This window comes from Sylvia atricapilla, chromosome 3 (assembly GCF_009819655.1).
Source record: "Sylvia atricapilla isolate bSylAtr1 chromosome 3, bSylAtr1.pri, whole genome shotgun sequence".
Taxonomy (NCBI): Eukaryota; Metazoa; Chordata; class Aves; order Passeriformes; family Sylviidae; genus Sylvia; species Sylvia atricapilla.
In genome coordinates, this window is record NC_089142.1 from 94,019,132 (window position 1) to 94,047,053 (window position 27,922).

The following is a 27,922-nucleotide window of genomic DNA, read 5'->3' on the forward strand; positions in this document are numbered from 1 at the left end:
TAATAAATGATGATCCATCCATTCGGTCTGTGGTTTTCACTCATCTTCTAACAGTAATTCCTAAATACAGAGCAGATAACTGTGGTTGCATTGGGTCCTTCCTGTTTTGAAAAAAGTACTTTGAAAAGTACTTTGAAAGAAGACTTCAGCTGAATATTGTTCCTGAGTTTAAGGAAGGTTTGTTTTATCTAAGAAAGCTTCTGTAGAAGAGAGACATGGTAATCTATCGTAAAATTTGTTAATAAAAAGAAAGGATTTGTACAGTCACTGGGACAAAGGAAGGGAGAAATCAATGTGATCAAACAGATTTCCTGTAATCGCAAACCTGAGAGAGCTAATATCATAAACCCCTCTCAGCTTTCTGTTCTTGAATATAGTTCTGAAAAGTAAAATAAAAAAAGTCTTTAATCAACAAAACCTTGTGCATATTTAATTCTTCAAATAGATATAACTGAAAAACTTGCCAAATCTGATGTCTGTGAAACAATGTAGGACAAAAAAATTCTGCAACTTAATACATACATTCTAAATCAGATCATGAACTCATCCAATTTCTGGATTGCAGTACTTATCCAGTGCTAGCCAGGGCTCTAGAGGAAGAGAATCTCATTAGAAAGCTTACAATTTTTGCAGCAATCAGCACAGGAAATTAGCTTTTTCCTTCAAACACTACATTTTGTTCTTGCCGTCTCTTTGACTGGAGACTACTAAATAGGACAGCTTGATTGGAAGCCAACCTGAGTACCAGACAAGGACATGTATCAGATAAAAAGGCACATTCTACTTCCTTTGGACTGTGGTATTCAGTACGTTTTGAGGTGGACTTAAATATAAAGTGTGAGTTAATACCTTATAGTTGTTGTTTCACTGTGTTTACTCAATTAATGGCTGAACTTGGAATGTGTAAAAAGCAAAATCTCAGCAGCTTAACATAACTTTCAAGTTAAAGGATCAGGCAGTGTTTGCGATGAACTCTTGCTAATGACTGTTGTAATGACTCCTGACTATGAAACACAATGCATTTGGCATTATAGTTCCTTAAGTACACTGGTCACTTTAAAATTTGTCTGCTGGTAATGATTGAATTCGTATCTGCTGCCAGCAAACAAGGCAAAGCATATGCACAAAATACCCATGATTGCTTGATAATAAATCATTTTAATGATTGTATTCAAAATTGTGAAATGTGAATGGTACTGATGCAGAAAATAACAAAGGCTGAGGCTCATCAGATTGGCTGTCCATATGTGCATCACCACTAGTATTTCATTTGCTTCTCCTCAAGTGCCTCTTCCTTTGATTGTTAAGACATATATTTGGTAAAAAACCCTAAAAGCCCTAACAACAATTGACTGCATTTATGTGATAAAAGTTATGTGCCTTTCTATTCTAAATATAGGGGATTTGATATAAAGCTTTGTTTCCTAATTAATCTCAAGCTAAAATTAAGAACTGCTCTCCTACAGTTTTCTTAATAACTTGGTTACATTGTGTTGGATTCTGAAATTTTGCATGGCCTGCAAGAAGGTACGAATTTTAGAACCAGGCAAACAACAGAACATGAAACAAACTCTGCATAATTGGTTTTTTATTACTATTTTCTCAAAGCCAAGGAATCATTTGCTAAAGCAATGGGAATTGTAACAATTCATTATTATATGATGCTGGCATGCATGATGGCTGTGTCTTCAGTTTACTTTGGAAGGAGATGCACTTGAGAAAAGTGAATATTTTATGTTATATAGTTTGACACTACCCTAAGTGATTTAGCTTCAAGAACCAGTTTTAAATAGTTCCAGTCCAGTTAGGCAAGTTCCTATTTGCTATACAACAACAACCCCCCCCCCCCCCCCAATACACCATGACTCTATTAGCAATTTAGACCATGTGTTGCTTCCTTCTCTCAGACTTGATCTCACTCTCAAACTCAATCAGATTCCTGGATCTCTTTGAATTTGTCATTTTGCATTAACTCTTTAAAGAAGACACCAATCAGAGCACATTTGTAGATGTTCTCCAAGCATGTTTTTAAATACAAATTAAAATATATATATATAAGGCTTTATATATATAAGACTTCAAATATGTTTTGAAAACCTACATTTAAGGTAAGCTTGTAGGAAGGCCTGTATATTAACATCAGACTTCATGACAAAGACATCATGGCTCAAAAGCAGAGGTGGCATATGGGTGAGACGGGAAAGTGATTCTTTCCAGAGAATCAAGCTGGCAGTGTCACCTTTGAATTAGCACTTAGTGAAAAAATGAGGGACAATCCAATGGGCTGAACTGCATGAAATTCCACTTAAGCATAAGACAAGAGTCTTCTGGACAAGCAGGGCCCAGTTCTGGAAAGAATCTTTTGTCTATTAGGAGAGCACATAAATGCAGGCTTGGGTTGAAGCACTAAAATGACTTTGCTTTTGTGAATAGCAATGAATGCCTTCTCCATCATTTGTAATAGCAGAACTTCCTAGTCGGTATTAGAAAATAGAGGGCAAATACATTTGCAAAAGAACCTAGATGGCGAGACAGCCTTTGGCTTTTGGTACAAGAATAAAATTGTAAGACAGTTGCATGAGCAATTCTGTGTTTAAGAGACTTGTGATTTAGAGCAAGACTTGAGTAAAAGTGGGAACTTGTAACTTCCTTATTGTTTTGAGTGACCTCTAAAATGGTGGTAGGGTAAGGCCTGGATTCCTCACACCTTAGTGGGGTGTGCAAGATCAGACCTTAGTTGCCACTGACTGTCTCTGTAAATAGTAGACAGAGTTCTTCAATACTTGACCAACCTCAAATTTGTCCCACATTGTCTCTCAGTATGAAAGAATGATATAAAGACCATTAATGATGTTAGGTCTGCAATTTATTTTCTTCAATGGAATGGGATGTATTCAGACCTAAGTGCTCACGGCCTTCATAAACAAAAAAGTGTAAAATTGCTTAGTTTAATCATTGATGGACAGAAATTTGATGAACATTTTTAAGCTTAGGAACATTTTCAGTTTCCATTAAAATGTATTTTATTTATTTGGTGGTGTGGCAACTCTTATGTTTCCTTCCAAAGGAAGAAAAGATGAGCTGCAACCCAAAATGTTATCAATTTGATTGAAAAGTTTATGGGTATGCTTAAGTCAGGCAACCATTATTTCAATCCGTTATTAGGTATCTACAGTTAGTATCACTCAGTAAATACTTATGGAGAATAAATGGGAGAGAGACAGTCCATTATTTATTTTAATTTGTACATTTGGGATAGATTTTCCGTTGAATATATACATGTGTATATCTATGTGTATGCATACACATCCACACGTACACATGAAACTTCTTTGAACTTTAAAACAATTCCACAATTTTCTTTCATGTAAGAAATATCTTTTGTACTGTTTCCATTATTAGTAGATTGGTATGATATTAAAGTGAGCATTAAAAATGCACCTTAATTAAACTGCAGGAATTATGCCTTGCTTAATGTAATGAAGAAAGAGAATTTAAAATGAAGTAGCATCATTGTGTTCATTTGTAAATAACATATTGCAGCCAACTGTTTCTTAATTGCCCAGACTGTTGATAAATAATCCAGTCCTGCTGCTCTCCACAGACAATTTGCTTTGGATCAGACTAGGCAATTCAAATAACACTAATTACAGTGAAACCCTTTTATAGTGAATTCCTGTTTGCCATGGGGGAGAAAACCACTATATCAGGGGAAAGCACTTTTGCCTTTGATTTGTGTCTAAAACATGAGAAACACATAAAAGCTGCATGTTGTGCTAAATAAAGGACATACTCTTGCATTCAAAGTACTTATATTTTACTTTTTATGATACAATTGTGAATTATGTTCATTTTGCATTTGTAATTAGAGGGCGGAACAGATGTGAAAGCTTAGTTTAAAGTGATGTATCCATTAAAATAACCTATGCTGCCAAGTGATTGCTTAGTATAATAGGGGATTCGTTCACTATGAGAGGAATTCTACTTTATTGGAAGGAAACCAGGACTTCAGGAAATGTTTTCTATATCAGGGGATTCACTGTAACATGGTATCATTGTATTTATGATTTTATGATGTTAAAATGAATATTAAATGAAACAAAATTCCCAACGATTACTCGGGAGGCAGCTAAGTACATAACATTTAGTACAGATGGTTGGAAGGCACAATTTTGCTCCATCACTGCATCCGTATCCTTGAACGATTTCGACTGAAGACAGCATTTCTCTGAATTTTTCATTAAACCAGACATCTTGAAATATGAATTCCTTTTATGTTTCTGTGAGTTTTGGCTAAAAGAACCCCAGTGAATAAATCATACAATACTACATGTCACCAGCACTTGTGAATATTTCTGCTTTGTTATTCTACTCTCAGTAGAGCACCATTGATTATCAAACTCAGCGGAGAGCATTTTATGATCATATATCTCCATTAGCTCCTAGTTTGACTACCATAGATTTTTCTGGTTAAGCCTGCATTATGTATTAGGAAGCCTATCTCTTCAATACAAAGTTTGATTTTATTCTCTCTAAGCCTAGAACTCTTATTATGTATTATGTATAAAGATTCTTATCTTTTATATGTAAAAATAGCAGGACTGTCTTTGTGTAACTGAAATATATGCCATCTTTTTTTTTTTTTCTTGATTCACAGAGAGCATATTTTATTAAGAAGCTGAAATTCTACAATGAAATGGCTGTCAGGGTAAATATTTCTTCACTTGTTAAACAAATGAAAAGTCAATTGTGCTCTGAATTTGCTTTTAATAAAATGAGCAAAGCAGAATAATATACATTTGATTGATATGCTGATGGCAACAGCAGGAAATACTACATAGTTAAAAATTAAAGTTACACTGAATAGTCAGGGTTGTATTTGAAAACTCTAGCTGAATTTGAGGTACCTGAATGTGTGTTGCCCCATTTAAATGTCCATTGGACCTTATCATATATGATACTGATAAAACACCCAAACATTCTATCTGCTAGTGTTCTTACAAATATAAGAACATTTATTCTACAAATGTAGACATATATTTACAATTCTGACAAACTAGAGAATTTAAACTTGTTGATGTGGGTTTTTCTCCTATTAGTACATGGCATTTGATGTATTGGATCTTAAGAATTAGGAAGCACAGGACAATTCCATTGCTTAAATATAGAGGTGGAACCGAACTGATCTCATTGATGATATTATGAGTGAATTTTGCTAGATGAAGAAGAGTATAAACAGACCTTGAACTTCAATGAATCTACAGCAAATTAAGTTTGTTGTGGGTGAAAGTGCAAAACATATTTAACTAGAAACTAACTTTTTTTCTGAACTTTGAAACAGCACTTAAACAAATACGTAAAACAAATATGGGAAAAACATAAAAATAATTTTTGGAGTTAATTCTATTATGTTGCTTATTTCTTTCATTTCATGATAGAAAACTGCTTTACTTTTCAGGCCTTTATCTTTTTGGGCCAGGCACCTTACCTTTTAAATTCTGCTAAATGTAAGAATGTGGTGACAATGGAGATTAAACCCAGGGATTAACCCAGGGAAACCCATGTAGAGTTAGAAGATTCTCAGAATGGATTTTAATTTTGTAGCCTCTCTGAGTCCAGAATAACTCAGTCAAGAAATCTGTACTCATCAGGTGTTTTGCTTAGTTCTGGTTCTCTCAAAGGCACAAAGTAGCCTTACATTTGGAGCATGTTAAAGAACTGAAGCTGTTTAACAGCAGTTTAATAGCCCACAAATGTACCTTTTTGTTGTTGTTATAGTTCATTCCTTACTTAGCTAGTTTGAAAGTATTCTGCAGTGGATAGATGCTGTTTACTCATGCAGCTGAGATCAGTGAGAAAGCATAAGATGTAAGTCAGCTCTTAAAAGTTGCCTCTGTACTTCCAGAAGGCATTTGAAGACCAAATTTCAGAGGTAATTATGTATTCTAGTCAAATGGAGTTTTGCATTTGGTTTTTCATTTTTAAAAGAAATTGAATGTGTTCCCATTCATTTGTAATGGAAATATAATGTTGAATCATTAGGTGATATAAATCTTCAAAGTACCATTTTTTCAGTCATGTCCTTTTCTTTAATGGAAATTTAAATCAGTAGAAAACAATAGAACTGATCTTTATTTAGTTGCAAATGTCAGAATCCAATTCTCTGCAGCCATATCTGCAGAGCAGACTTAAAATGCCAATCTGAAAGACTGAATGCTTTTGGGTTTTTTTCTGTCATGTATTTCTTGAAGAACTAACCAAGGTCCAATAGCAAATCAGGCCTGTTGAGTTTCTGCACAGATGAAGTGTGCTCAAACTGTAGGCTTTCTAAGCCAAAAGTTCTTTATATTCACACATCATGAATTTGATTCATGATTAATATAACTCAGTGTTCTAAAAATATAACAATAATTGTGTATGTTTTTCTATTTAACCACTTAGTTTTGTCTCATGGTATTATTAAATATTTATTTCAGTTTATAGTCACTCTTTAGAAAGGGAGTTTAAGTTTTGGCATCTGAAGTATCATTGAGGGTATACACATGCTCATAGTTTTGAAGCCACTCTACATATCTTGTCCTTCTGGATTGCACTTGATTGTAATCAGAGCTATCAGTTTTACCTTTTAAAATTAAATCAGAGATTTTAAATCAGTTTCCATTTTGAGGCAAAATATGATTCTCTCTCTTAAAAGATTTAAGGTCGCTGTAAATTTTCAGCAACAGAAGTAATCCTGTGGCAAAAAAAAAAAAAATTCCACGAGCAGATGGTTTTTGATATATCAAGGTTTTGCCATTTGTTTTAGTGCTTAAAATAAACATTATTTATAAGACCACTTACATTTTGATGTTACTTAATGAGGAATATGCATCATTGATTTGACTAGCTTAAGAGGTCATTTAGAACTTGCCCGTTAACAAGCTGTAATCTGCTGAGCACACAATGACTTTGTTTAAAATTATCTGTTCAGTGCTGATCAATGACAATAATTGTTTTGTACCAATCACTGTTGAAACTTGCTAATTACTTTGAAGGACATACACACACTTGTCTCTTCTTTTTCAAGAATTTTTCAAACATTCACCTTGGAATTAAAAAGAAATGCAGTCATAACATTATACTTCTTTATAAAAGCAGGCATTTAAAACTTTCACTCATATGGAAGATATGAGCATCATCAGAAGCTTTTATAAAATGGTCTTTCCTAAAAAGCTTAATCTTCAGTTTTGGGATCTCTGACATACAGTATTAGAGAAACAGAAATCAGGCATAAAATAATTTGAGAGACAATGCAGTTTTTCTTACTTATGTTTCATTCAGCTGAAATCAGTGAGTTCATTCTGAACAGAAAGTGGTGTAAATAAAGGCAGAGTGCAGCATTTAATTGGTACACTGAGCCCATTGGAGGTAATTACAGCTTTATACTATTTGAACCGTTTGTCTTTCAGTTTGAGTTTTGATCCTTTAACCCAGAAATATCCAGTTCTGCATTTATAACTGTGAGGTGAAGACTGTCAGAAAGAGTTTCAAAGGGACCATAATCCTGCATTAATGAGCACATGGCTATGTGAGAGCCAAGTTGCTCTTGTTGAGAAATTCTGAAGCCAAACAGAAAAACAAAGCTAAGATCCTTATTCACATGCAAAGGATTTTGCTTAATCCCAGATCTCTGAAGGCATACTCATTCTCTGTTCTTTCTCTATTTCTTTTTAACCCAATAAGCTTGTGTATGAGAATGTAGTGTTGCAAAGAATATGAAATTTACTATCACCTAGTGCAAAGCAGCATATCTAGAACCCTTCTTGTTCCCAGAACTCTTATTTGTTCATATTATAACAATATCTAGAGGTCCAATCCCCTTCCATTAGAAAAACAACAGCAAAAAACCCCAATGAAAATAAATTTAAAAAACTCAAAAACAAACAAACCCCCTTCAAAACAGAATAAAACAAAAACCCAACAACAAAACCCAATTAAAAAAACCCACCAAAAACCAAATAAAAAAATCACAAACATATAGCAACATGTAGATAAAAAAAAGTACAACTTTTGAAATTTGTTTCAAGTCTTATTTGGGAAGGGAGGAAAATCCATGCTGATGCACAAAGAGGAAATAGAAGAATATATTAGCCCTGGAAGTAAATATCCTCTTATTCTTAATAACTAACACATACCTCAAAGAATTACTGAAAGCTCTTCTCTGATTCTTATTCTCTTATTAAATTTCACATAAAAAGACGATCATAACTGTACCCCAAAGTGCCATCAGTTGAGGCCAAATGTTGGTTTTTACTTTGAAGAGTAATGTTCAGGGGTTTATGAATGTAAAATGGTGCCAAAGTATGAAATTTTCAGCCCTGATTTAGTTGATCTCCTTTTAGATGGCTCCAGTAAAAGTCTGGAGGTGGAAAAATTGTAAAAAGTGTTGTAGTTGTCACAGCGGTATGGAATTGGACTGCACTGGAACTGATAGAAGAGTGAATTTTGCCTGTTACTGAAGAGCACTCCCAAGACTCGATGATAAAGATTCTGAAATTACTGACTGCAATGGTTAGCGCTAATGTGGGCAATTGGCTGCTTTTTAAAATTTGCCTTCTTCCTGGATCAAACACAAAACCCATTACATTCTTCAACACCCCCCTGCCCCCCCCCCTTTTTTTTAAAAAAAAAAAAAAAAAAAAAAGGTACTTAATTTTTTAAAAAAAGGTACTTATTTAGTAAGAGGGAGGCTAATAAAAAAAAGCTCCATAGCTCAACCACATGGATTTCACTCCACTTAAAAAGTCGTCCCTTGTTTCTGGAAAGAGAAAGGTTGAAAAAAAAAATAATGTTCCTTATAGACTGAAGTGTTTAAGTTCTTGGAAAGTCTGATGGCTAGGGGCCCACAGGAAAAGGAGGGCCCATAATACATTGCAACATTTTACTCTTCTATGCATTTAGATAAAGGGAGTAGCTTCTAGATAGTAAAACCTTTCAATTTCTTGCTTTTTAAATGTAAATTCTGCATTTCAACTGTTATGTCTTTTAAGATTTTAAAGTTATAAAGATCAAAGAGATGGATATTGGAGCAAATGAATCTACTGCAGAATGGAAGATAGAAATTGGGAAATTAAAGTAGAAAAATATTGAGAAAAAAGGAGACAAAATGCAACGAAGGAAGTAAAGAATATTTAGTAAAGAATTATGCAGGAAAATTAATAATAAGTTCAAGGATAGAGGAAATTTAAATGGAGGAACTACACCCTGAGAAGAGAAGAAAAGATGGTTACTCTGTTTTTCAGATGTAGAGATCCAGCGTACACTGACCTCTTATGGCAAGGAAAATCAGGAGCAAGAGCAGCCCTCAGCATGACTGAATAGAGCAAGTTACATCTTTCACCTCTGCATGTCATGGCATAGGGATAAATATAACTCATCAAATGGCAGTCCTGTTAGCTTTTTACCTAACTGCAGAATCACAGAATTACAGAATCATTTAGGTTGTGAAAGGCCTCTAAAGTCATTGAGTCCAACCTTTGACTGATCACCACATCAACTAGACCATGGTACTAAGTGCATGTTCATTTGTTTCTCAAACTCTTTCAGGGATGGTGACTCAACCACCTCCCTGGGCAGCCCATTCCAATGCATAATTGTCCATTCTTAGTGGTTACTTTGCCATGCCAAAAAGCAGATAGCTGGTAAACAAACAATGATTTCGGAAACATCATGATTAGAATTTTCAAGTATCAGAGAAGATTTAAACACATTCATTGAAATCAGCTCTTGTGGAAAGTAGTTAGGTAGACTAACTATTTTTTTCCTTTTTTTCCCCCTCCAACTCATGCTTTTCAAAATGCACCAAAATATTAACACTTTTTGGTGGAGGATGCTACCTAGTTTCTATAATACAATAAAGTTCTATTGTAACTGGCTACAGATAAAAAGGTTTTCTTCTCCATGTTAGGCTTTCTCTAGGTTAGGGCTTCTACATTATGCAAGAGAATAGTATTTCTTGAGAAGAATGAAACTAATGTGGAACAAATAGACATGAATAATTTTATATTGGAGATGAAAGAACTGTAATTTATAAATGAACTTTCCAGAAACTCTGATTCATTGAGTTCCTGGGAAGGAACTTTTATTCAGTTTACACCTTTGCAGAGCACAGAGGTGAAAGTATAGCAGGAGGTGTAGGTGAGGTGGTGACTCAGTGCTACAATAGGTTACAACCTACACTAATTTTCCTCATTGAAACTTACGGGTGCTTCTACTTGATATCACTTTTAAGGAAAGAGATACTTGGGATATAGTACATTCGTTCAATATGCATGCAAACTTTTGATTTGAAATATACTACACAAATCTTTATTTCTTCCAGATCCAGAAAATGTGGCGAGGCTATTACGTTCGGAAGTATATCCATAATTTTTATGCACTGAAGAAATACCTGAAAGCCGTTTCTGTGAATAATGAGTTTGTCAGGTAAAGATAAAAGCTACATGTGGTAAAGAATTCATTTGCTCTTCTTTTATTTGTAGAAAGTTTGTGGCACTAATTAAACTATTTCTTTGAGTTTAGGTTCCCCTCCATTATCAAATATATATATCTATCAGTCATCATTCTCTTTATCCTATGCCTATTTATGTTGCACCACATTCTGTTCCCATTTACACTGTTATGAATTCAGAATAATTTCTTTGAATTAATTGGGTGTGCTCTGGGTTTGTACTAGTTTCATAAAAATGGATTTGGCTCTTCCCCTATGCTCAGAACTCATAGGTTATTATGCCCTAAGCGGGTTTGCTTAACTAATTTTTTTTCCCAATATACACTAGCTAACCCCAAATTTTTTTTATAATTTGTTTTGAATATGGATTAGTGACAATGAATGCAAGGGAAGATTTGGATTTAAGTTTAACGCATGAACCATACTATGATTATTAATTGGAAAAGATACTGCTGTGGATACAGTGAAGAAGATTCTTTTCATAGTTACAGAAGATAACCAATAGCCTGTCAGATTGCTGTCTAGAACTATTGTTGCTCTATGTTCTTATCCTATTTCTCTCATCCATCCATTGCCTTTCCCTTTACTTAAGCTGAAACCTCTCTAAAATAGAGGTAATTATTTCCCTCTAGTGGATTTGATGTCCTGATCCATGACCATTACTCAGAGACCAGTGGAAACAAACAGATAAAATGCTGGGTGACCATGATCATTACTCTCAGTGTAAATGAAAGCTGTTGGACAAAATCCATACAATGTTTGCTGTTAAGAATGTCTGAGACAAATCTTTGCTTTTTCAAACACAGAAATACAAGGGACTCTGGTAAACTAGTATTTCTAGAAATCTTGTCTAAATCACAAAGCAAAGACTTATGTAAAGCAGAATATGAAAGTTATATATGAAGAAACCCAGGATTATCCAACTTAGTATGCTAGTTATAATGATATTATTCTTCCACAGTATAGCTGGTGGTACATTGTCATAACATTTCTTGTGCATTACATTGTTGCCTATAATGAACCATACTGATAGTCACCTAACTCTGATCTCTCATTATTATTAATTTAAGTGTATTCTGTGCAGAAAGTTAGGTCACAACTCAGCAAAACCAGACTTAGACATTCTATAATAACTTCCGTGGTATCTTCTTTATCTGAAATCCTTGAAATATTCCCTCTTCTTGAAAAGGTAGAATCTTTGGAAGACTAGACCAAATCTTGGAAAGTAAGTGAAGCTCTTACTTCTCTGGTTTAAAATCTGTATCACTGGATGAACTGCAAAACATAACCTGCTTCTCTGTTCATAATCATTCTATCAGTCTTCTCCATTCCCTGCCTAAACCTAGACCATGGCTCATAACTTGTTGCTTGGATTGACATTAGATGTGTGCTGACAAAACAAGAAAGCAAGTGGTACTTCTGCTGCATTGTGAACATGGATTGGTTGGAGCTTTGTATTTAATTTCCCATTTTATTTATTTATTTCTTAAATATTTATTTATTTATTTAAGAAATTTTATTTATTTCTTAAATAAATCTTTAATGGGTATATATAGCTTTGGAAAACTACAAAAATATTTGGTTTTCAGTACTCTGGCATGTTGACAAAATTCCCTAATATTTAGTTTAGGTTGTTAAAAACCATAAAGCCTATGTACTGCATAGATATTTAAACCAAGAAACACTCGTGCTCTTTAACAGGTAAGATGAGCAGTATGACTTCAGGTACATCAAAATGTGTCAAAGTTGGTCTGTATGAGCTCTTACCTGGCAACTGATAGACTGATATTTTGCTAATTTGAGTTCCGTATTCCAGAGTTCACAGAAATGCATGTCTTCGGGTGAAAGAAAGGAATCCATCTTTTAATTTAGAAAAAAGTTAAAAATTAATTTTTGAGCTAATTTAGACAAATGTTTCAGTTTTTATTTTTTATTGTTTCGGTTTTTAAAATGCATGCATTCCCAAGTGCAATCAAGAATCACTGCAGTAATCCTGTTACTGGGGTACATTTGAAAACTAATATGTGTATCACCTTCAACATTCTTCTTGTGAAATCTAACAGATGTTTAGTGAGGATTAGGTGTAGGCCCTCAGCCAAACAGATTTTTCCTGTCATTGGGCTAAGTTGCTGCCAACTACTTTGGCCCCAAGGTGGCCCACTGTGTTTTTTATATGGAATGTTGAGCCAGGTGGAGGAAACATTCTTCTCGTATTTTCATTACCTGTCCCATTGGCTCTGGAAAAGTATAACCTCACTGTTCATAAACATTTTTGCTTATAAAAATTATTGCAACTGTACACAGTAAAAAATGACAAGGAATTGTCAGAAATAGAAGGAATGCATTTATAAAATGGCTGGGTTTTATTAAAACATCAACGTTATGGAAATTTACTTGTTGATGGACAGAGAGAGTGATACACTGTGCATTCAGATTAGACTGCCTTTGAGTGTTTCACATCTCTGGAACACCATAAAGCAACACAATATGGAACATGAGATAATGCATGTGAATACATGAAACTGGCCCCTGCCTTCCCCACAAAAAAAGCAAAAGATATTTTTCATTTCAAAAATTTGTTTATAATTTGTTCTTTCTGGAATCATGATGTAATTCTGAATTGAACTACACTGTACAGTTCTCTATATTTTCTATTCTTGAGTAACACTGGCAAAATTTTTATTTGTCAATACCTATATAAAATCCCATTGTAAATCCTATCTTTTTGACACCAGAGCCAGGATTTGTGCCTAATTTTCTCTTTCTTTAAGGAGGAGTCTACATCAAATCATCTGTAACTCATTTGTAAGAGAAACTTCAGAACTTCCCATGAAACTTTGCACATTATGTTAAGTTTCTTATAAGAATATCTTAAAAGAGTTATTGACCAAAGTTTGTTTCCTTCTCATTCCTCCTTTACCCTATTTTTTTAAATAAAGGACAGTTGTTTTACTAAGAGTTTTTTTCAACCAGTAGCCACATCTTTACCATTCAACTTTAATACAAACCGTCCTTATTTAATAGCTGCCCTCATTTAGTAGCCAGACCTTTATCATTTGTCTTTAGTATGAAAACCCCAGGAGAAAGTAAACTTAATAGAAGCTGCCCCAGTTTAAAGCCATAGAGGAATGTAATTAAGTTTAACAGAAATTGATTTAACAGAAATTGACCTAAAATATAATTAAATAATAATAGTCATATTATGTGTGGGCTTCCACTCACTTAACAGACTGGTTATGGCATTCCTAGACTTAACAGACTTAAGGCACTGCCTTTGTACAAACTGCAGATAATGCTTGGCTTTAGCTCCCAGACTGGCTAAATTCCTCCAGCATTCCTATTGCTTCCCACTGCTACAGAACCACTAGGTCTGATGGCTGCTGGTGTCTCCAGTTGAGTTCCTAGGAGTTATACTGAGAAGTGCTTGAAAGAATATTTTCAGAGATGGGAAAGAACAAATTTGAACCCTAAGCTCTGTCTGCATAAGGACATACTCAGTTTTTTCTTAACATTTACAGTTTAGCTTCAGTGATGAAATGGGTTCATTAGTCCTGAGTTCTCTTTTGCCTAAAACATAAAGGAAGTTCTTAATGAAACAAGTTAGAAACTTGTTCTTAAATATTTATTTTGCAATATTTTGTTATTTATATTTTAGTAATAAATCTTCAACTGTAGCATCCGTTTTTATTTAAGTACCAATATATACTGTATTCTATCTCAATATGGATTAGTTGGATGGCTTCATTTATGAATATATGCATGAAAGTAAATTTCATTACTTCTCAGTGCAGTTAGTGTATTTAATTTTAAAGGAAAATACTTTCTTTTGAAACATTCTTAAAGCTACATTTACCATCTCCTAGAGCTGGCTAAGTGGTTACAAGGGGTTGCCAAAAGCAATTAGCATAGGCTATAACTCCATATGATGCATTAGAATTTTGTTTTATGTGAAACAGTTTCCAGTCCATGATAAGCAAATGGACATCACTTCACATAAATTAGCATGCTGGTGCCATTATAGCTGAAGAATTTATGGATGATGTCAGTTGCCCAGCTGTGTGATTAACTTGCAGTTCTTTGCCTAAGGTTATCTACACACTGGCCTTTAAACTATAGTAAAGGAACTTTGCTATATGTCAGGTGTGCAAGTAGAGATAAGATTTTGGGATGTATTGCTCCGTTTACTGATGAATGGCACCATTTAAATTTTTCCCTAGGCACAGAACTGGGTAAAGATAGCAGTATCAGAAAACTAACAAAGCAGTGGCAAAGTACTGGCATTGGAGTTCTTATGTAACCAAGGCAGATAGTTCAGCTTTCTTGGCCACTGAATAAACACTTAAAGATAGCAAACTAAGGCCTGAGTCTACCTTTAATAATCATCATGGTTTATGTAAGCATTGTTGAGTTTATAAAACAGAAATTTCACACACGTGCAGGATCAACATCAAATTCTTCCTGGAGAGCATGGTTTTGATCCAAGTTTGACTAGCTGTTCTATCAGCAGATTTAGTTTCACAGTCATTGAAACTTCCAGGTCTTCAAGACATGTCAGGGAAATAGATAATACAAAGTGATAAAAATCACTTCCTTGGCAATATGTGTATTCACAAATCATTTGTGCAGCTTGATTTTTAATAACCCTAATGAAGAGTGAAATGGAAGAGTACTTACATGTTGCTGGTAATCTAATCCAATGTTTAGCTATCCTGAGTAAGTACGCCTGAGAATGCAGTATGGAAAAAAGGTAAGATTATCTTATTCTAGATTACTATACCATTTCTGAAGTGTATTTTCTTTTAACATGGCAAATACTTGACTACTTAAAACTTTTGAGGTATGGCTATTTTCCATGGAGTGGGCTCAAATTTAATCATTCTTTGTCATAATAATATGAGTAGAACTTGCTCAGCCTCTACCTGTCTGTTCCTTTTTGATGAAGTCCAGGTGCTGGCCATTTTCTCAAGTGTCAGATTGTTTTGAAGAATGTATATATTGTCTTATAATTCAATTAAAATGTTCCTCATCATTGACTGCAGAAGCAATTGATTCTCTAGTCTATTTTCAATTAGTGCCAAAGCATTTCAGACAGCTTCTTAGAATTCTTGCAACAATAAACCTCTCATTTTTGTAATGTTGTCTTTCACTTGATGTTCAATGAACTACTTTATCTCCAACCCATCTTTTTTTACTTGTCTTCAAAGATATGGAGAGGAAATGCATTATGCTTTTTAACTTACTTACCTGTATTTTGAATTTTCTGGAAAGCTTACCCTGTCAGCTTTCTCTGTGAGCCTCAGAAATAGAGACAAGTGCCAAGTATGCTTTCTTATATTTAAATATTAATTTGGAGTGGTAGGTCACGTAATTTAAGACATCTATGCCTTTTCCTGAGGATTTTAGACGTAGCTGCTAGATTTCTAGGAATCTTGAAACTGTAATTGACTGAGGATCCCAAAGTACTTCATTAGCCACAAACGTGATGCTGTTAGGATGGATAAGATATAAAAAATGAGCTTTTGGGGTTGATCATGAAATTGAAATGAAGTGTCTAAAGTTATAGAGCATTTAATGGCCTGATTTAACTCCATGGGAAAGCACTTCCTGAATACAGTGAGGTTAAGGTAGGAATTGTTATGTTTACACAGTAAGCTGAATTTCCAACACACATCCAGCTCACATGCCTCATGAGCCTTATTCTGTCCGTATCTCTCTTGAGCAAGGAGTGGAAGCAGACTTTACCATGTTTTTAGCTAGTTCTGTGTAAATAGTTGAGGTTTTGCAATAAACATGAATACTGTAAGTAATGCAAGTAGCTGCTTAGACTGAAGTCTTCAATGACATGAAGGCAATATTTTCTCATGTATTTTTATATAGCACTAAACACACCATTAAGATCAACAGATTAAACATGAAGCTTTATTTCACTTGTATCTAAAAGAAAAATTTTATGATCTGAATGCATAGAAAGAAATCTATGCATTGGACCAAATAGTCTCTGGTGTAGATGATTAGTTATGATGAAGGTAGAATAAAACAGATGTGACAACACAGTGTTGTAGGATAACAATAGTTCTATGCCTGTGAGCTTTGAAGGTGCTGTAGTGTCTGGATAGATTTTTTTATATTTTAAGAGGTTTGTTAGAGTTAGTGACAGCTCATAAAACATTTTCCGTGGACAAAGACAAAATGTGTGACTAATCTTGGCCTTTTAAACTGTCTCATAGAGATAGACCTAACAGTCTACTATTTTTTCTGAAGTAGGATCTTCACTGTAAAATAAGTAGAAAAGGGGAAGAGGTACAGTTTCATTAAGCTCTAACATATCATTGACTGTCAGGTAGGTCTTGTTATGCTGTCCATCCTCATTTAACTATCCCACAAGATCTCTTAATGAAGTTAAGCCCCAAGTTCACTCCAGTAATTCTGTGGCAAGAGTTTGTGCAATGTAACAATTCATCACTTGTCAGGAAGGCACTTTTAGTTTATACATTTAATAAGGGCATCCTCTAGCTTGGTTAATTAGAAATGAACAGTTTGCATATTTACTAAATGCGGAGTGTCATTGCCACCACGGCCTATTGCCTACATGAATTATTTCTCTATCTGCAATAAACAGCTGGGTAATTATTACTGCCATAATCAGATAAATTCCCTCTGTAAGGCTTTTCTTACATGGCAATTCTTTGAACTCATCCAAAGCTGAACAAAATTTATGAACTCCAGCAGCTAGACCACTTTTTCATAGTGTAGTGTCCCTGTTCCTTATTTCAAGGACATGTAGACTATCATAAATATTGTGTAAATTAGGAGGATAAATATGATTACCTAAAGATTATATATTAATAAACTTGATTTTCAAAATATAATTTTCAGGTTGTAACTGATTACATTATAGCAGTTCTGGTTTATCTAATTGTAGAGACATGACAGGCCATCTATATACAGGCTATAAGAGGTTATCAGGCAAGGGCTCTACCACTTGAAGACTAAAGACTCCTGAAGAAGTATATAAATACTTTTCATGTGCCATAGTCACTTCAGTTGTTTAGGTCATTAGAAGTATGACAAATATTATGTGCCATTTACTCAACTCACTTAAAGTGGTTCTATTGTTAATAAAATAAGGTGATGGTTCTTTTTGTTGTGCTATTTTCAGTTTAATTATGAAGCATAAAATTTAAATGCATTCATTTCTGTGTTATAGAAGAAAATTAGATATATCTTATACTTGTAGGAGCATCTTAAATACAGTTATGTTACTAAGTTTACTCTATGCTACCCAAGTATTCCAACTGATATATGTGTGTATCTGCAGGTACATCAGTGAGTACTTAATTTACACATATGGATTTTCCAGAACATGCTATAATGTAGCTTATTTTTGAGAGCTCCAAAGAAACAAACAAACAAAAAAAAAATCAAAAGGCATAAATGTTTTTTTTCCTAGCTGGCACACTACAGCCTATTTGATCTAACATCACTATTTTGTTTTAATCTTGATGTAAGTTACTGTGTCTGAGTGCTGCTAGAAAGTTGTCAGTTATTATTCCCATACTTCATAACTCTTTATCAAACAAGTAGCATTCCCCACAATTCACCAAAATGCTCAGAGATAACAGAATGTTAAGAAAGGCCAAACAGAAAAAAGTATTCTTTGGCACTGCTCTACCCAGTGAAAGGCTTTTGAGATTAGACTCCCTTTATCATTTCCCATTTATGTCAGAAATATAGAAAATACAACAGTGAAGACCTTTATAATGAGCCACATCACAGTTGTTTTTGTTATTGGAAGTGTGGTAACTATGCACTGCTTTTTTCCAAGTTTCTGATTATTTTTTGTCTGCAGACATGAAGGCTTATTGATCTTCCTTTGGCATTTCAGATTTTTTTACAGTGGAAAATTAAAGTCCTTTGCTTTATATTGGTGTATCCTATAACGTCCCATGAGATATCACAGAATTCCATAAGACGAAAAGAAGTATACAGTGTCTCATGAGCATATTTATATTTTGTTTTAAAGGAAAAAATATCCAAATGGAGAAAAAAGGGGATCAAAAAATTGTCTTAGCTAACTGTTTTCTGATTCTCAAAATCATTATAAGTAGGCTTTTCTGTTATCTAATGAGAATTAAGTTTCTGTAGTGGTCACTCAGAGAAAAGAACAGAAAGACTATTTGTCATCTATTTTTACAATCTAGAATAGTAGTGAGTATCTACAAAAAAGTATTTTTTTCTAGTAATAGTGAAAACAATGTTATTTGGCATCAGCTGACCTTGTCTGACTTCAGATCTATCATCAATATGATGTTTATCAATACCCAATTTATAGCAGTAGCTATAAAAAGCTTTGACTGAGTCTTGATTTAATAACATCAAAATATAGTAAATACCCTTGTTATTCTAATCCAGGAGTTAATTACCTTTGGTGTTCAAAGTATGTCCCATAGTTCCCCACTGAAACAGTTTCATTTTATCTTTGAACCATTACTTCTTGTTATTACTTCAGCTCTACTAGGCTGAAAACTGTGCTAGACATAAACAGTGGAGATTATTGAAAGGCGTTGTCTCTGCTTAAAATATTTTTTGTTGCCATTTTAGACAGACCTTCAAATGTCCTTTAAAATACTATCAGCATCAGAACTCAGCCCAGTTATGATGTCTAGGAAATTTTAAAAAATAATTTTTCTTTTCTCAGTTTATGCATTCATTTTTTATGAATACTTTCTATCACATAAAACAACTTCTACATATCTATGAATCCTGCTTGGGATACCTCCTTTAAAGACCCTAATTCTTCATATTATGAGTATGACTTTCCTTAAACTGTGAGAAAATTTTACTTATAATAATACCCATTTCAAATTCCTCAGACTCCTCACCTTGTAGGGATAATTGCAGGAGTCCATTAACTGGTTTATCTTTGACAGTGAAGCTAAATCCCAATGTTTTACCTTGAACTTCACAATTCCTGCTACCTTCAAACCAAATCAAAAACCAGTGTTTCAAGAAAGCAGCATTTTCCACCTCTCTTCTCCAAGTAGGCTATTCTTTTCTTTTACAATTAACTGGCAGTTTGCTAAATATTTACAGCCTCATGTAACAAACTGAATTGTTCTTTCAGACTGCATAGCACCCAAAATGATGCAGCACTGATTTGCCTACTTGTACTTGGTGTTGAGAGGCCTTACAACCATCTACAGCATGGTGTTTGGCCCCTCAGGAAAGATTTAGTACTCTGACCAGAAGTTTATGTGCTTGGGTATAGACAATAGAACATATTGGATGTAGAATTTAGACATGTATAATTGAAATCTATAATTACGTGTAGTTTCATTTATTAGGTAGAACCAAAATTTCAGAGAATAGATTTTAATTCAGAGTGTAATTTCTAGCATGGCATACTGAAAATGCCTTTTTGTTTGTTTGTTTGTTTGTTTGTTTTTCTGGTGTTGGTTACTTCGAAGCTTTCAAGACAGTAAGAGATAAGATTTCCTAACACTTCTGAAAATTGGGATCTAGTTGATATTTTCAGTTTGGCAATGAGCCACTGCTGTGAAATCACATATGTACAAGTAGCACTGCTGTATGAAAAAAAGTGTCAGATCTCTCCCAAAATAATAATTGCTATGTAATAAAAATATTAATTTATTGTGTCTTTCATAATATCTTATGCTTCAATAAAAATGGCATCATAGGTGCTCAAGTGGTAACACCATTCCATGAATATGAAATCGAGAAAACCATGAGGTACCACAAAAATCACTATGAAGTTGTGATTTTTGGTATTGCTGCTCTGTTATATATAATAGATCATTACATAAAAGCTCTCCCTGCCTTCTTATTGTAAAAAAACCTGTTTAATGTAGACATAGTGTACCATTTTATTTATCAATTTATGCAGACTTTTATGTGAAAGTAAGTGAAGGATGTGAGTTAGTGAGTAGACCTCAGTCAAATTGTTTCATAATACTCTGAGAAGGGAAATCAACTTAGCTGATGACCTTTAGAAGGTATAACATCATGTTTGCTTTCTAAATCACATAACGTTGAATATTGTAAATGTTGCCAAGTACCATATATTAAAGTAAAAGAAGTAGAGATATGTCTGCATTGTACTGCACTGCAGCAGAGAGATAACAGTTAGCTTAAATGAGTTCATTTTAGTCCTGGGAACAGCTTAACTGTAGCAAAACATAGCAGTGAGCTTTCCTCTAGTTATTACTGTGCAGATGGTAGCATATATAGTCTTCTGGGAATTGCAGTGCCAAAAGATAACAGATACTTTCACATGACATTCACTAGAAAACTTCCAATGGTATTTGGCTGTGGTTAGACATGTTCTTCTATGTGTTGCAGGAAAAATTAGGAACATGACTGCTCTCTTAGCAGCTTAGCACTGACACTGTGCTAAAGATGACCACCACTGCTAAACTGCTGTCAGAGTAAATTGTGCTGAGGATCTGTTATCCATTCTGGGCCAGATCGGCTTTGTTACCCAATCGGCTAATCACCAAACAGTAATTTCACTATTAAAGCAAATCAATCAGGCTGATTTTTCATGAAAGGGTCAATAGCAAACAGACGTTGGGTGAAAACATTTTTCCTGTTGTTAGGTTTTTCGGTATAGACCTGGGCATAAATAAAGCTGAATCAGTATACTTGGATCTGATTCCTCTGCCAACAGAAGCTTCAGTGTTGAGTTGCTCTTATGCCACATCCTTAATACGTGGGGTTTACAGTTTAATTAAATCAAAATAATTAAGCTGAAAAATCATTGTTTAGATTGGACTCTTTACAAAAATTGTTTTAAACGTCACAGCATTTTCTGCTGCCAATGAGGATAAAGTAAATTTGCCTTTAGGATATAATACACAAGGGAAAACATTTGGACCAAGAAGTTTGCACGATTTGAGAAAATAGAATAATCTTAAGAGACTATATATGAAAAGAAATTAGTTTTTTAGTATATGTGAGGAAAAATTCTGTATAAGTTTTTATTGAAACCTTAATTAGAAGATTCTGCATAATGGATTAGGAAAATACTTTTGTCTTAGTTCTAAGCTGCCTCTGCAATCAGTAGCTTGAAAGGCTGTTCCACTCTCTTGAGTAAGTGTGCAGCAGTGGAAATTGGAAGGTTAAGAAGGATGGATCCGTCTGTTCTTCCCTATCATCTGGTACATGCTGTGCCCTGATCTCCTGATCTGCACAAGGTATTCATTCACTGTGTGCCCTTCACCACCATGTTCATCACATTTCCAACATCGTGTATTGATCACACTGTGGACCTTGACAGTGGTACTGGTGTGTCACTTAATTCCATTGGCATGATACACTCTGTGATTAAGGGGAGAGGGACAGACTATGTGTCACTATGCACAAATTACAATGGGATTTTAAGGTGTTATTACTTTTGTTCTGTTAAATAATAATAATAATAGGAAATACAGGGTGTTTTCATATGCCTACACATTGGCTTTACTTATTTTAATTTTTCTCATAGTAACAATATAAAAAATATAAAATTCATATATCCTATGGACTGCTGTGCAGTGACATCCACTGCAGAGCAATAATATTCCTCCACATCTTGAAGAGAGTCATAATTAATTTGTTGAATGGATTCATGTAAACATTCACATTTAAAACTAGTAAGAATTTTGGACATCTATTTGCGGTTGGTCTCATAGACAGTAAGATACCTTGTACGGCTAATAATTGACTGCTGCTTTGAGCATCTATCTGACTGCAGGATGAGATCAAATATTTTGGTCAATGAATTCTGTCAGGATACACACAGGACTATACATCATGGTAGAGAGGAAGAGAGAATTACATAACTGCCCTGTTTTGCTTACTAAATCTGAAAAGATTCATTTAAAAAATGAGAAAAATGTTGAGGATGAGCAAGCTGTCTGATGGTACACAGCTAACCTGACTATGTAGTATGTGTGTTCTGTTAAAACTTTGCCCTCGAAGTACAGAGTTCTCTAAACTATTTTTACATCCTAGGCTGATCTATAGGTATATTTCATTGTTTTCCCAAATTCAATCGATTAGGTCAAACAATATTACCATGGCAGGTTATATTCCATTCTCACCGACACCAATGGCATGCAGTGGTATACGAAAAATTATTGTCTCACTAATTTTATTTTACCTTTCATATTCTGTATTTGAGCAGGGAGAATGATATATAGTCAGGAAGATTAAATAGATTTAGGTTATCTCCTTGTATGCTAAGGTTGCCTACTGCTTCTGTTGCAAGAATTTTATGATTTGTTGTCCAAACTGTTTAAAATCACAATAACTTAATACTTTTTCTGGATACTATAGGCAACTATACTAATTATTGGGTTTTATTGGATTCCCTTTCCTTTAGTTAATGTAATAATTTTGTAATATTATTTGGCCAAAGTACCACAGAATGCCAGTGGAAATGTGAACAGAATGCAATAGTTTGATAAACTTAATAAACATAAGTCAGTATGAATTTGTAAAATGATGAAGTTCTATGTAGAATTACTAAAATCTGTATATTACTGAAATCATCACTTGAAGACCTTTCCAAAAGTGCCAGGAACAATATTATATGTGTATTTTTAACCTTTATACAGACAGCAGGAGCACTGTCAACTGAATTTGCATCTCATAGCAGGAACCAACACCATTGCCTACTGCATAATGAAGAATCAGAATAACAATAAGTTACCTTGTCAGATGATTTTTTTTTATTATTTTCGAACCATATAGAGCAAGTAATTTTATCATTAACAATTCAGTAGCTACTTAACAGATTTGTTGCACAGGATCATTTTTAATTGTGGGTTTTGAGCACATATGTTGATAATCCTATGCCTATTTTCAAATGCATGAAACATTCCCTATGACAAGGACAACACACTTTGTGTTAGCCAGTAAATTAATATTTTTAGTCAAAAAATGCATCCTAAACTTGCTGTAGTTAACATTGAAATTCTTCTAATTTGTTTAATAATTTTCAGATCACGATAAGACATTACATTTGATAAAATATCCAAAAAATTCTCCTATGGAGCTGTTCCATAAAAGTGTGTGAGGGAGAAAGTCTGATTGGACTAAACTTATATGGGAAGCCAGGTTTTTAGGAAGATGCAGTAAATGCTGTTAATATATTGAGATAAGTTTTAAGATAAAGAAAAGATTATGTCCTAAAATAATTACCCAATTTTTGAGTTATAACATTTTAATAAGCAGTACTTTTCCAGCTATGAACCATGCAACAGACAGATTGCTTACAAAAATAGAACAAGATTATCAAATAACTTATAACATGTTTTGCATTTACAGAACTCTTTTTCTCCTGCAAAATTTACTGAAGCTTTCTCTCTGAAAATTTACTGAAGCAGGCCAATTTGATTTCTCTCACTTCACACTGAACCAGGAAAGGTTCATCCTGAAGCAAAATTGGTCCAGAATCCACAGAGCATCATGTATCCCAGCTAGTATTCATAATGTCATAGAGATGATACCCATATATCCCAAGAAAAGATTGCTCAATGAACCCATCATATTTGTGAACAAAGAGAAGACTGGCAGGAAGTGTACAGATTTAATCCAAAAATAATTTAATTCCAGCTGATTTTCTATTGACTTTAATAGAATTTGGATTTATTTTCTCTGGGAAAGCATACATGTAGAAGATCCCAATTATGAAACTTCCCAATGAACACATTTCCATGTAAGCTATGTGGAACTCTAGCTGCTTTTGGAAGGTTAAGTTTATGCTGCTACACATTTTTCTGTATGGTAATAGTGAAACTCTTGCACAGTGCATGACATGTTAGTATTAATCTGCTAATGTGTGAAATAGTATATTCATATCTAACTGCTTTAGGTTCTCTGCTTTTGTTGCTCCTTTTCAAATACTTGAAAGTATGATAAAAGAGATGAAAGCTTCAGGTTCAAATAGTTTTAAAATAAATCTATATTTATGCTAAAACATCTATGTTTCCAGTCAAGTGATGTTTGGACTGCTACATACTACTTATTTTGTAGTGCCTCTTAGGAGATAATCATCCTGGGAGCTATTATCCCTGTGACAGAATTGTCTGCATGTTCTGTACAATGGTACAGGGCAATCTAATGTCTGATAGAGATAATTTAGAGCAACTGACTAAATGTGTTGGCTGCAAAACTATGCTGAAAATTATTTGTAACTGCTTAAAAAATCTCAAACTTTTACATGAATTACAAGTATTACTGAGGCTATGTGATAATCAGGAGTGATCACGATGATAGCACTGTCTAAAAAGATCATGAATTACATTGAACTTCAACAAGTATTTTAGACTTCATTTAATTTCAGGAGGTAATGATATTAATCATTCATTCAAAGCAATCTGATAAATTCCCATTGATGACATCGGGAAACATTTTGCATGCCATCATCATTATTTCTGGAATACAAGTCTATGTTTTTGACATTATTTGAGGGTTTTTATCACCATTTGTTTTCTGAATCAAAAAGCTTCACTGTTGGGAAGAAGTACCTCAGTACGTAAGAACATGAATAGACTGTAGTAATAAGTTTATTATTTTTTCCTAAGTTGTAGATAGGGGTACTAAAGCTGAATTGGGTGCTCTGTAATCAAAAAGGAATAGTATTAAATATGTAAACCACAGATCGTACACTGATATTGAAAGTAAAGAGGCATAAAATAAAATAACAAGGTTGATACTGTATGGTCTATTTATTTGTTTGTGATTGATGGGTATAGAACAAAGAATTTCCTAGTAAAAAATGCTTATGTACCTACATGTAGTGACTCTGAAATCTGTACCTTGAGGACAAAGAAAGGTCGCCAATCTCTCCAACTCCTAGTTCTTTGTCAAAAATGGACACAGTTAATGAGGTTTGTTTGGTACAGCACAAATTCTCAGACACAGATAGAGATCCTTTCAATGGAAACAAATTTGTTTGGCTTTACCAGGTTACTTAGCGATTAATAATAGCCTTGAGATGCAGGTCAGAAAGGTCATCGTCCCCGCTTGCCAACACAATCTAAAATGTGCCGCTGCTCTGGCTCTGCAGGCTTTGAGGCCCCAGAATGCTATGCATAAAGTAAAACAGGCTATTTTCCAACTTCTTTTTTCATATTAATAAGCAATTTTCAAGAGAAGGGTGGCAAAATGGGGGCCATGCCACTCTAAGTAATTCATTTATTTTGCAATTTAATCTTATGTTGGAAAAAAATTACACTGCTGCAAAAGCATAGCATGGTGATTTTTAAACGTCAGTGTGCTTCATAAGTAACCTTGTATGAAATATTGTATTAGCAGCCTTTAACAGTAAACTGCAACAGAAACTATTTTCAGAGGTTCAAAAATACCTATGCAGTTTTTCTTATCTGTGTTTCCTTTTAATTCTATTTATCTTTTACAGTTAAAATAAAATGTCTAATTACTTAATACTTTACTTATTTTAATTAATAAAATCTTGAAAGATGGCATGAAACAAATAAAAGTTCTACACTGCTGCTTGTATTCAAGAATGTGATTTCATAGTGTTCATATTTATAAAGCAATTATTGCTCTTTCACATATTTTGATGAACTAATTTAATGTTAATTAAAATATTAAGAGTAAGTCTGAGTCACAGTCTTTAAAAACACTTTTGGCAGCAATATGACTTTTCCATGGGATTATTCACGTCAGCAAACTTACCCATGTGCATATTTTGACATGATTTTACCCATGTCCTCACAGTGTCTTATTTGGTACTCATTGAAACAACTGAGACTATTATATGTGGACCTCTCTAAATAATCTGTTTTGCAGGAATATTTGAATCCTACAGATATGGGAATCATTTTTTTCTTTTTATTTTGTCATATATACACATACTAAAAGACGTAAAGGCTAGAATTTACTCACCTAATTAACTTTTTAGCAATCTAAATGCTTGACTGAATATGTTTGGTGTCTTTGGCACACAGGTTAATTTGAACTAGCCATTTTGTAATAACAAAAATAACAAATGTTAATCAAACTAACCTCTTTTAACTGGGTCAAAAAATTCTATACACGTGCACTGTGCACAATAGCACAGAATTTTGTTTCTTATAGAACATTAATTTACTCTGCTGTTTGCATAATTTATGGCAAGCCTGGCTCTGTGAAAAAAAAAAATTGAGAGGAAATCTATGTCCATTTTCTGTTCATGTTTTCCTCAAAATATTCAATTGAAATCATGAGTTTTCTCCATTCTTTGAAAGCTGGTATTAGGTATAGTTCCATATTTCTTTTATGATGAAAGGATTTTCTGCACAGACTCACACATTTAGATGACTCCCTGCGTGTTTGCACACCTCTGTCGTGCAGTGCAGTGCTTCATGAAGCAGTTTAATTCCCGGTTCTTGTGGTGGCCTCTACAGATCTCATCAAACCAGAGCAGACATGACCTGTGCAAGATGCCCATGGACACTCTTCCTAAGGACAATGTGTGCATGAAAGGTTCCCATCCAGTTTTTCTCTGTGCCTACTTTCTCAAAGGACTCAAGGATCCAGGAGTGAATATCATCTCTTAGCCCATGTCTTTTATCCTCTCTCATTCCATAAAATCTCCTCTGTCTGCAGATCAAGAGGTGTTGTAAGGCACTAGCTGAAAGATAAGTGAACAACCTTTATTTATATTATAATAGCTTCCACTTAGGGAAATTCAAAATGAAATGACACATAAAGGCAAATAAAAGTACTTACACAAATAGTATTTTATCAAGCTGTAAGCAATATGAATCTATATACTGCTCCTATTTTTGATCATTTTAATCCTGTTTCTTCATAGTTATATCCATATAGTATCCTACAGCTGTGGAACTGAAAGAACTGTAATTTTACATTCCAGCACTGTCAGTATACTGCTAATATACAAGAATAAAACACTGTGAAGCTATGAAAGGGTTAAAGTAAAATAGAAGACTGGCATGTCTTTTGTTGTAATAATCTAGTTAGCAGACTTATTTTATTACAGGAGTGAACTTCAAGAGTACGCAGAAATGAAGGAAAATGAAGAGAAAATGAAAGAACTAGAAAAGAAAATAAAGAAAAAGAAATACGAAGCCCGAAAGATGCATTACCTCCTTAGCACTGAGCAGGTTGGTAGACCTGTCCCTGACAGCTCATGCAAACCACTTGGGCCCCCAGCCTGACAGAGATAAACTAGCAGGCTGAATGGGACATGACTTGTTGAAAAGATATCACAAAGACACTACTTCGAGTTCAATTTAGTGCTTTTCTATAGGCAAGAGCAGGTACCATGACTATTCTGTGACAGTAGCTCATAGAGGCAGCATCAGCACTGCTGGCAGAAAGAGTCCAAGTCAGCAGTTTGATCTGCCACTGTGATAACACAACATGAAGGGCATAACCTCGCTTTAAAAACTCATTTTGACT

The 27,922-nt window shown here is 34.1% G+C and overlaps 1 protein-coding gene across 1 annotated transcript in view; it reads left to right on the forward strand.

Annotated features, from left to right (window-relative positions):
- SPATA17 (spermatogenesis associated 17) overlaps positions 1-27,922 on the forward strand; it is an 84,908-nt gene that overhangs the window by 7,211 nt on the left and 49,775 nt on the right. The window contains exons 5-7 of the mRNA XM_066314434.1: positions 4,658-4,708; positions 10,361-10,464; positions 27,501-27,624. Coding sequence (XP_066170531.1) covers positions 4,658-4,708; positions 10,361-10,464; positions 27,501-27,624 — 279 coding nt within the window. The remainder of the gene's footprint in view (positions 1-4,657; positions 4,709-10,360; positions 10,465-27,500; positions 27,625-27,922) is intronic.